This window comes from Marmota monax, unplaced genomic scaffold (genome assembly GCF_021218885.2).
Source record: "Marmota monax isolate L192 unplaced genomic scaffold, Marmota_monax_Labrador192_F-V1.1 WCK01_AAM20220418_F8-fsc00276, whole genome shotgun sequence".
In the NCBI taxonomy this organism is placed as follows: domain Eukaryota; kingdom Metazoa; phylum Chordata; class Mammalia; order Rodentia; family Sciuridae; genus Marmota; species Marmota monax.
This window is the reverse complement of record NW_026695204.1, coordinates 1,003,415-1,015,053: the sequence shown is the minus strand read 5'-3', so window position 1 is coordinate 1,015,053 and position 11,639 is coordinate 1,003,415. Positions and strand designations below refer to the sequence as shown.

Below are 11,639 nucleotides of genomic sequence, written 5' to 3'. Positions count from 1 at the left end.
CTTGCGGCAGCAGCGTGACTTACGGCTGCCCCCTAGTGAGGAGCAGTTGCGGACGAATGAGAATGCGGGATTGGGTTCGAAGGTGTCCTGGGCGGGCTACCTTCCAAAATGACCCAGTCGGTGGTCGTACAGGGTGAGCTGCACCGGGGCATGGGGACTCGGTCGCCGCAGAGCTTAGCAGTCGCTTCCCTACCTAACGTTCATTCTTTTTGTTCCTCTCCTTGGTCGCAGTCGGCCAGTGCGGAAACCAGATCGGTTGTTGCTTCTGGGACCTGGCCCTGAGGGAGCACGCGGCGGTCAACCAGGTACTGGTACCCGCCGAGTCCCCCTTGCCTGTCACAAAGAGCAAAACAAAACCAGGAAATGCTTTATTTGAGCACTTATCTGGATATATGAGATCTTGTCAGTGAAGAACGTGACTTTTTTTTTTAACGTATGTTGCTATTAGACACACACCAGTCTAAATAAACACTGGCCAGAAACCTTAGTCATAAAAGTTTTCCTGATTCTCAGGGTCTCCAATTTTTTAGTGTTCTTGTAAAGAGCAGTAAGTATGTGAAAGTACTTTATAATATAGGCTACACATGTGATTATTAACTAGTTCACTTGTCAAATGATCACCAAGAATCCAGAGAAAACTCTTTGATTTTTGGAGAAAACTCTCAAATTCTATGGAGAAGTCTTTCATCACCGCCTGCTGAACTCAACCTATAGATCTCTTTGCATTTACTCTGCACTACAAGTCAGAGAATCAATCTAAACGTTTTTATGATGCTTGCATTTTATTATGACCATTTACTAGCTATTGCATCATTTAATAACAAGAATTATTAAAATTGAAAGGACTTTATTTGGACAAGAGGCAAGACTTAAATTTTATAATTTGTTTTCTTTTTAGAAAGGAATTTATGATGAGGCAATAAGCAGCTTCTTTAGAAATGTGGATACCAGGTAAGATGGTATTAAAGTCTTAGCATGATGAATCTTTCTTTTCATGTCAGCAGATTAGGAGAGAATTCTTTAAAGGACAGTAAAAACAGTTGATAGCTATAAATTTTTCTGGCTTTTTTGTTTGCTTTTCTCATTGAAAACATTCTCATTTTATCATTAATACTCTTCTGTATTCTGCAGAACAGGACAACAAATTTCCTTTTCAGGCTTTATTGAGGAGCAGAAAGAACCTTCAGTGTATTTCTTTTAGCTTAACCTTGAAATAAATTTTCACTAAAGCTGAAATTTTCCCCAAGAGTATCTTGTTAATGTATCTAACAATGGCTAACTTTTGAAAGTATTCTTTACATTTCCTTGATATGATTTGTGATCAGGAATACTTGCTCTAAGTATAGAATGTGCTAAAAGGAGAAAAGATGTGTAAACTGCTTATAATCAACATTACTTTTGTTTCTTTAATGAAGGATATATGTATCATAAATCTTTTATATGAAAGAGGAATTTGATGTTCAGGATATGTCCATAAGCTTTTAATGTTTAATCATTAAGTTTATATATTTTCAAAGTACTTCCCAAAACTAATCGTGGTGGACTTGCATTGGAAATTATTCTCAATATCAGTCTTTAATTCAATAAAAACTCTAGTTCTAGTCTGAATTAATTGGCTCAGTATTTGAACCATTATTTTCTAGTAAAGGCTAATTACTCTTCACTTTGTTAGTGAATTCTAGGGCCTAGTGCTCAGGCATGCAAACTCAGAAACCTTGTTGTTTGCACCTTGAGAATGGATCCATTGCTCTCCAGTATAATCAGATTAACCCAAACTAAAAAAAAGAAGAAAGACAGAAAGTGAAAAGTCACTGTAGTAATGGACAAGGAAAAACTATAACTCAGAGAAATTATATTCACATTTTTTTCATCGCAGGCAAATTCTCTTTTGTAGGAAATCTACCAGATAATCAGAAGGCTTTTTAGTGACCATGGAATTAAATTAAAGGAAGTTAGGAGTGTTATCTTTTTTTTTTTTTAATATTTAGTTTTTATTTATTTGTTTAAGGTGAACACAATATCTTTATTTTATTTTTATGTGGTGCTGAGGATCAATGACTGTTATCATTTGTCTTTAGTATATGGAAATAGCTATTTATAAAGACCGATTCCATCTTATTTGTGGCCCAGAACATCCTTTCCCCTAAATACTATTAGGAAGCTCAAATCTGCCTTTGTAATATTTCTTTCAAATGCTTCCCTAGCTAACTAAGTTCCTACTCTCACCCCTTTCTTTCTTGATAGACAATAGTTTCATTACATTACATAGTTGAGACTCAGCCTGGGAGCTTTTCTTGCTTAATACTTTATGTAATGGAACTCATATATTCTGTGTGTTGTATACTTTAACCTGAAAACACTCTTATTTTCCCAAAATCAAGTTTGGGGGAGAAGAAGGGGGCTGAGGTGGACCACCTTATTCTTTCTATATACTTTCAACACATGAAGCTTCTGTTCTACAAATGGATACCAAAAAAATCTTTTTCAAAAATGAGGCCACATCTTAATGTACATTTCTTTATCAAATTATACATTTTTAATAGCATGATAGAAACTTATAGCAGGAGCTGGCAAACATTGTCCATAAGTACCAGATAGTAAATATTTAATTTATAAATCATAATGTGCGTGTCATAGCTACTCCAGAGTCTTTATAGCATGAATGCAGTCATTAATAGTACACAAATAAATGGGTATGGCTGTGTTTGAATAAAACTTTTAGAATAGGCAGCTAGTTAGATTTGTCCTGAGGATGGCAGTTTACCAATTCCAGGCCTGTAGTATCTGCATTTAACTCTGCTTCCCTTCATATAATCTGCTTTTTGTGTACTGTCTTTATTGACCTATACAAATGTTTGGTTATCGATTTCAGTACTTCAGTAACATTTTCAATATAAAATTCTAGGAACAGCCTTAGTTTCTCAAAGGTATTTAACTGGTATATCAGTTAATGGGTGTTTGACTGCAACAGGAAACCTCATTAATGGTAGCTTAATCAATAGGGGTATTCATTTATCTCACAAAGAAATCTGGAAATAGGATTTTCAAAGGCTGGTGAAATGCCTCAAAGGCTTGGATACCATATGTTTCCCTGTCCTTGGTATATTAGCTTTTTTTCCACCTGTTTATTACTTCATGACTAAAAAATGCATTCTCTTCCCCAGGAATCACATCCACAGTCATGTTTGAGGCAGGAAAAAGGAAGAAAGTTGGAACCAGCTCCATTGGGTTCTTTTTATCAGAAAAACTTCCAAAAATACCTATCCTTTTATCTCTTTGGTTGAAACTATATTACATGGCCTGTCCTAACTATAAAGAAAGCTAAGGAAATAGTTTCTCACTTTTTCAGCCTAATAAGAGATAGGCCTGGCCTGTAACTAGCCTTTTTGTATATATGGAAGTTCACATTATTAGCCATGGAAGATCTTATGACCTTTTTTATTTTTTATTTTTTTCTTTCAGAGTGGTTGGTGGTGGTGGCAGCATTTCCAAGGGGAAAATACGTTCTTTGAAAGCACGAGTAAGATATATATGTATGCTTGACATTCCATGTGTTTTTCAAAACAACTATTGTTTCTCTAACTTGACCATAAAATTTTAGTTTGACTTCTTGAAATTTAAAAAAAAATTTTACTAAGCTATGTTAATATTAATAAAACTAAGCAGACATTTGTGTCCACCTGAAACAATAAGGGGCAATTTTCATACTTAAACACTAGATATAGCAATTTGTTTCATTGTTTCAGGGGAGATACATATCTAGATAAATGATAACAAAAGAAGCCTTTTTAACTCTTAAGAACATGTAAAGCAATAAATACAAGTTAACTTTTCATTTAAAGATAATGGAAAATTAATTTTCATCAGGATTATTACCAATTCAAAACATGGATCCATCCACAATAAAGTGAATAAATTCATAAGCATATAATTTCTCCTGCATAAAAATGTTTTGAGTCAAAAACCATATGTACAGTTTTAATCTCATTCCAGTATTTCTGTGATTGTTTCTGTACAAACTATTTTCTGATTGTTGATTAGTAATCAACAATCTTGATTATAACCAGAAAGAATGGTAGTTTAAATGCTATGGAAGAATTTGAGGTGCTAAGGGTTCAGACCCGGTATAATGACAGAAAGACTGGAGAGCTGTAGTGCTATGGCATCTGGAAACCATCTCTTGTTCCTTTGATCTCTGATGTCCTTGAAAGCAAAACTTAAGGTAGAGATAATATGCTTGTAGACTGTTAGAATAATTGGCTTAAACTTGATGTACTTAATGGTGTAGAGAGAGCCAGCATCACAATCTAAACCTTAATAGAGACTTTGACATTTCCCGGATTACTCCCAATTTGACCTCTTTCCAACCACTATCAGTGAGAAAGGTGGGAGGTGGAAGAAGCACTATTAGGAAAGAATGTAATCAGCATGCTGAAACTTGTAACTTTCCCAGAGGGTACTCTACCATTTTCTGCTTAGGAAGTTCTGGTATTATGTGGCTATGACCACTGAGGAGTTTGGACTTTGCAAGATAACTTGGTACTTGGGTGCCTCCATAGTGTCCAGTTAATAGGCAAATACTCATAATTTCGTAAATCTTATTATTACAATTAGGAAAAGGCTGTAAGCCTATTACCATGTGGCTCTGAAAGGAAATATAAACATTCCAAGTCCTAGAACAGTTGTGACTCCAGACTTTGGATGCCTAATTGAGGAACCCAGAATACTCTCAGGATTTAATTAATTTCCAGAGGAAAAACAAATCAAGGACTTGATATGACTAAGAAGAGATTGAAAGAGATATATAAGGATTTTAATGCTAAGTGACTAGAGCAATGATTCTACTAAGAGGGGCCTAAATGTCAGTTTGTATTCTGCTTATTGCTTCCCTTGCCAGATAGTGAGGTAATCAAGGGTGAGATTCATGTACCTTTAATAATTTTCCACAAATCATCCCAATAAATCTGTTTTGGAACAAAACCAATATAAGCTGATTTGTTCCCTTTATAATCTGATACAATATATAATACTACAATTTGCCCATGTAGTAAAATCCTTCTTGTGGTTGATTAGGTGTTAAAGCAAGCAGGTAAGATAAGAGTTGCATGTTGTCAGAAACACCCAAAAAAATCCCTAAAATTGCCAGTACATAACCCTATGTAGTCCTAGGCATGTAAAGTATATATATAATGATTGCTGTATATAAGAGGGGTACATTTATAACACGTGGTTTTATAGTCTGTGTAATATTCTCTATAATTGTACATACAATAGTAAGTAGCATAGTTAATTACATAAATTAACAGTTTGGGGGGGGTTTGTTTGTTTGTTTGTTTGTTTGTTTGTTTTTTAATACTGGAAATTGAATCCAAGGGTGCTTTGCCACTGAGCTTTTTTTGTTTTTGTTTTTGTTTTTTATTTGGGTTTGGTTTTAGTGATTTTTTTTTTTTCTCTTGGTTTATTTTGTTTTGGTTTTGGTGCTAGGGATCGAAGCCAGGATCTTGTATGTGCTAAGCATACACTGTACCACTGAGCTACACCCCCAGCTCTCATCGTAAAGTATATGGAAAGTAAAGTACAAGGAAATGCGAAGAGGGGACACATAATCCTACTGCCAAGCTATTCCTGCTTACATTTTGCCATATTTCCTTTCAGTTTTTTTGTTCTATTTTTTCTTTCTATGCTTAAATTTATGTTTAATATTTTTCTTCTTAGTATTGTAAAATTTTGTGATAATGAATCAGATTGTGCTGTATAAGGGGTAAAAATGGGAGTTCATAACCCACTTGAATCAAATGTATGAAATATGATATGTCAAGAGCTATGTAATGTTTTGAACAACTAATAATAATAAAAAAAATGAATCAGATTGTGAATTACTTGGAGAAAGGGACCCTCTTGTCATGTTTGATATCTGTCTAGTGCCTTGACTTTTGCACATAATAGTGACTTTACTCATTTGGATTGAATGGTTGGGCCATGATGCATAAAGAACACCATGACTGCATCCTGTGTTTGTTTAGAACTTTTTCTCGTTAAGATTACCCTCTATACTTCTAAGACCTGGTTAGATATTCAATTGCAACGATTATTGGGTTCCTTTTTCCCCCAGTTGGCATATTAGAGTAGGACAAAAGTTCTATCTTTAGAGGAGGGTAAGATTACTTTTTAATTCTTAACAGATTCTATATAAAGAAAGATTTTGATTAAACTTAAACTATAGAAGGAATAATGCAATTTATAGCTAATAAATTCATTGACAGAGAAAGTAACTCTAAAGGAAATGCCTATTTTATTTCTCTTTTTTAGGCTGTCTTGATTGACATGGAAGAAGGGGTAGTGAATGAAATTCTTCAGGGACCATTGAGAGATGTATTTGATAGCAAGCAGCTCATCACTGATATTTCTGGCTCAGGAAATAACTGGTGAGAATATGCTTTATATAAACATTGAATGTTATCTGAAAAAATTAAGCATTCTTTATTTGGTTGGGTCCCGCTGATATGAAAGCAAGATATACTATTTTACAGACAGAGCTAGCTAGGCCTTTCAGCCCTGTCTTCTTTTTTGTAATAAATGATGGTGTTTCACAATGCTTCAAAGCCACATGTATTTACTTTTACACCTAGTTTCTTTTACCTTTTTTTTTTTTTTTTAAGAAAAAAAATGAATCGGGAAAAACTGATTTTATAAATTCTTCTTTGTAAATTAAGTCTCCCAGTAACCCCCTAAACCCCACCCAGCTTATACCCAGGGGCACTTTGTCCCTTTAATTTTTAAAATTTTTTTTAACTTGTGTGTATGTGTGGTAATGGGGATTGAACCCAGGGGCACTTTACCGCTAAGCCATATCCCCAGCTTTATTTTGAAGCAGATTCTCAGTAAATTGCTGAGATTGGCCTCAACCTTGCCATCCTCCTGCCTTAGCCTCCTAAGTAGCTGAGATTACAGGTGTATGCCACCATGCCCTGCACAGATTTATTCTTATGTAACACTAAGTAGTAACAGAAGTTTAAAGTACTTTTATAAGCTGTTTTCTTACTTTCATTATTTGAAAGTTCTCCATTTGGTCAGAGTTAATAGAATTGATACAAAGATACAAGTCAGACCTGTCTCCTAGCATACAGGTCTGACTTACCTTAAATGGAAACAAAAACTGGGCAATTAAAATCTTATTTTGTTATTATATCTCAAGAGAAAAGTTGAGAAGATGAAATTAGAAAACCATAATTTAGGATCCTTTGCTAATGAGTTATCTTATTAGGATATTTGAGGATTATACATAAGTAATATATATAAAATTTTCTATCTAGTATCTTCAACATAATGCATATGACTTACTGAAGCAAGAATAGATTTTTACTTAGTATAATTAAAATGTTTTTAAGTTTTTTCATTATCTTTTTATTTAGAACAGAAATAATAAAATCAGAAAGTAATAAATGCAAGAATTTTATTTTTCCTAAATCTGTACTCTTATTTTCAGGGCTGTGGGGCACAAAGTTTTTGGCAGTCTTTACCAAGAACAGATTTTAGAAAAACTCAGAAAGTCGGCAGAGCACTGTGATTGTTTGCAGTGTTTCTTTATAATACACTCCATGGGAGGAGGTAAAGTTATTCACTCATTTGACTATAACAATGTTAAAATCCAATTGGGAATTCAATTTGCAAACATAAGTCTTGCTTTCAGACCTATGCTTGATAAAGATATCACTATTTAGAGTATGTGTGTGTGTTTGAATGTTTGTACATTACAGCTTACCTTAAAATTCTGTAAAATTGGGTTACTAGTACGAGTTTTGTTTTTAAGTCCTTTTTAAGAGACAACAGAGCTAAATTGGAAAATTTTTTTCTTTTATCTTTAGCTTCTTTCATAAAATTTTCAGCCACATTTCAGTATATAAGCATTTTGGGGGAATACTTGTTTTTTCTCAGAGTTTGCTTGTTCAGTCTTATATTCTAACCAGGACTAAGCATTTCTGCACATTATATTTACTTACCAGAGAATATCAATATACTTTTTTGTGGTCCTAGAGATTGAACCTAGGGGCACTTAACCACTGAGTCACATCCTCAGCCCCTTTTTTTTTTTTTTTTTTCCTGAGACAAGATCTCACTAATTTTCTGAGGCTGGCCTCAAACTTAATGATCCTTCTACCTCAGCCTTCCACACTGGAGTATAGGCATGTGCCACTATACCCAGCATCAATATACTTTCTTTAACCACCTCCACAATTTTCTTATCTCCAATAAGAAAATAAAAGTAAATTCTTTCCGTTAATTTCTTTAAATCGTCTATTACATGGTAATTAATGCACTTAAACTAGAAAATATGATCTACATAGCTTTCTTTGCCCAGGGACACCTGTAACTTAGAACTGAAGTATTTTGTTTCCTTGATTCATAAATTAGAAACAGAATATAATTTGCTAATTTTAAAATAGGATTAACAGATTTTTAAAATTCCATACTTTTTCTCTCCAAGCTGAAATTGATTTTATATTCAGTACGTTATATATGATTGACATGTCTTTATTCACTGTCATGGCATTTTAAAATTGTATTTACTGTGTAACCATGTCTTTAGAAGACCATCATAATCAAGACACTTTTATCTTTGAATTAGTATAATACATTTGTGCCACTATAGCTATAGGCAATATTCCCAGAAAGGAAGATGGGACCGATGTGAACTTTTTCATTTTGGTTGATATCACTAATATACTTTCCTACAATATTGTATCTATTTATATTAGCCACAATATATAAGTTTCCACTTCCCTACACTGCTATTAAAGACTACCTAAAAAAACATTTTTCATATAGTAATTCTAGCATCATAGCCTTTTCATATTTATCTGCGTAAGTTAGGTCAATGACATGATACTTTTTTAACCAGAACAAAAAGAAATACATTTAATATCCTAACACAACACTCCCTACACACACACACACCCATGCACACACACACGGACTGAAACAAAAGATTCAGAAAACCATATTTACTTGTAATATGTGATGCATTGATAAAAAAAAGTTTATGACTCACTAATAGTTCACATTCTACCGTTTAAAAAAACTCCAATTAGAAGATCCTAACTTTCTCTTAAAGTTCTTAAAAATTTCTGAGTTTACCTGTGTGCAGTGACACACACCTGTAATCCTAGCAACTCAGGAGACTGAAACAAGAGGATCTGAAGTTCAAGGCTAGTCTGGGCAACTTAGTGACACCCTATCTCAAAAAGGGCTGGAATTTAACTCAGTGGCAGAGCACCTCTAGGTTCAATCTCCAGTACCACAAAAGAAAAAAAAAATCTGAATTTATATAAATGAAATTTATGCATCAGAAAAGAGTCTTACTGAATTGCTTAGCACCTCACTTTTTCCTGAGGCTGGCTTTGAACTCGTGATCTTCCTGTCTCAGCCTCCCGAGTAGCTGGGATTACAGGCCTGTGCCACTGCGCCCAGCTTGACTCATTTTTTTAAGTTACTTAATGGCATGACAGTTTTCTTCATTATTAAGATTGTATGTATACTATACCAATGCTGTCAAGATAGGGTTTTTTCCCCTTCTAAATTGCTTGATATTAAGCGTACTTTGAATACTGTCTTAGTTGAATTTTTCACTGTTCAGTTCTCTTGACATCTAATGGTTTAGATATATGAAAAAGTGAAATATAGAAACCTATCCCAAAGTCATAGTCACAGTCAGAGATGGAATTCAGGACTTTGAGTCTAACTACCCATGTGCCCTTTATCTGAAATTGGATTAGCTAATACATACTCACACAGAAATAAGTTGAAAATTATTTCTACAAATAAAACAAAAATTCCAAGTTCCTCACAATTATATTCTGAATCATTCATTGCTATTTTCATTTTGAAATTTTAATCCTCAGGAACAGGATCTGGACTTGGTACATTTCTTTTAAAGGTGCTTGAAGATGAATTCCCAGAAGTATACAGATTTGTGACTTCAGTTTATCCTTCTGGTGAGGATGATGTCATAACTTCACCTTATAATAGCATCTTGGCAATGAAGGAACTTAATGAGCATGCAGACTGTGTGTTGCCCATTGATAATCAAGTAAGAAATGACATTGGAACTTATGAACAAAGCTTATGTACACTTACACCTGCTCGTGCATTTACATGAACCGTGCTCTTCAGTATTAAGCATTCTAAGAGAAAAAAAGAGTTTAAATTGTTTTTCTTTCTCTTCTTTCCTAGTAGCTCATCTGTGTCCACTCTTCTTAATAGTCTCTCAAATTTTTCTCTCAAAAGTCTTTATTTGACATCATTAGCAAAATTGACCTCATGGTGAATTCTGGAAAGTTGGGTAAAACTGTGAAGCCCAAGAGTCTGATTACTTCAAGTGCTGGGACTTTTAAAAAGCAGCACAAGAGGCCCTTTGATGCAATGAACAACATTGTGGCAAATTTGATGCTTAACCTAACAAGGTAACCCTGTCTAAAAACATGACTATGCTTTTGATGATGTTTTAGATTTTTGTAGATTTAGATTTTATTATAAGTTGTGGGAACTTTTTTATTGTATTCTTTCATCTTATATTTTTATCTCTTGGAATGATATCTCAGATTTTAATTCCTATGACTGTGAAGCAGCTTTCTACAAGTACATTTTATGAAATATTAGTGGGTATTTGATAATAATGATTTTATGGTAGACGCACTGGAGAAGTATTTGTTCAAACAAAATTAAGATTTTTTTTGCTATAGAACATTTTAATCTCTTACACCACCTACTAATATATAGCTCCTTGTTAGCTGATCCAAAAGATTTCCATAACTTTGATCTCAAAGATTTCTTCAACATTATTGTATTGCAAATTGTAGAATGAATCAAGCATATTAAAAAAATTATTAAAATTTCTATAATAATTATTGACCTAAAGTCTGTTTTAAATAAAATACTTTGTATAATGAGCAGGTTTAATAGTATGTAGTTACACTTTAGGTAATCTAGAAATAAGAATTGCTATAGATGCTATATTTTGTATTTTAATTAATCCTTACACATAATTATTTGTGATACTAACTTTCAGTAATACCAGAAAAAGAGCTATATCTAAACAGAACAGTGTACAAAATATTTGAGAAAATGCCTGCCAAATAAGTCAAATTATATTAAAAGTGTATGTTTTTAAATTTAAGATGTTTTCTCATTGTTTTAATGTCAAACTTTTAGCTCTTCAAGGTTTGAAGGATCCCTTAACATGGACATTAATGAAATCAGCATGAATTTAGTTCCTTTTCCACAACTTCATTATCTTGTGTCAAGCCTAACACCTCTATATACACTGGCAGACATTAATGTTCCTCCTCGGAGGTAAGATGTAACTTAATTTCAGTTTCTTCAGAACTGGACATACTTTTAAAGAAAATTTAAGAGAAAAGTTTATAGTAATTGTAGTTATGTCATTTTATTTGTGAGAAGTGTATAAAATACAGTCGATAACAGCCATTTTTTCATTGGATGAATGCTTGTTTAGAAGTAATCATTTAAAAATATCAAACTATTTGAAATTAAATCCAATGGTGTAATTTTTAGGCTTTGGGGAGTTTTAAAATTAAAGTTTACATCAGTTTATTTACAGACATTGTGGTTTTAAGGTAATC

General features: G+C 33.4%; 1 protein-coding gene across 6 annotated transcripts in view; it reads left to right on the top strand.

The window, feature by feature from the left end:
• Window positions 1–11,639, top strand: part of Tube1 (tubulin epsilon 1) — a 32,539-nt gene continuing 20,900 nt past the window's right edge. For 2 of the 6 annotated variants that reach the window (XM_058574379.1, XM_058574378.1), the window contains exons 1-9: window positions 1–133; window positions 232–305; window positions 899–951; window positions 3,463–3,520; window positions 6,310–6,425; window positions 7,487–7,608; window positions 9,900–10,087; window positions 10,285–10,460; window positions 11,209–11,349. In XM_058574379.1, coding sequence (XP_058430362.1) covers window positions 109–133; window positions 232–305; window positions 899–951; window positions 3,463–3,520; window positions 6,310–6,425; window positions 7,487–7,608; window positions 9,900–10,087; window positions 10,285–10,460; window positions 11,209–11,349 — 953 coding nt within the window. In that variant the 5' untranslated portion in view covers window positions 1–108. Of the gene's footprint in view, window positions 134–231; window positions 306–896; window positions 952–3,462; window positions 3,534–6,309; window positions 6,426–7,486; window positions 7,609–9,899; window positions 10,088–10,284; window positions 10,461–11,208; window positions 11,350–11,639 lie in introns of those variants that run through there. The other 4 variants (XM_046429940.2, XM_058574381.1, XM_058574380.1 and 1 more) reach the window with 4 other exon arrangements.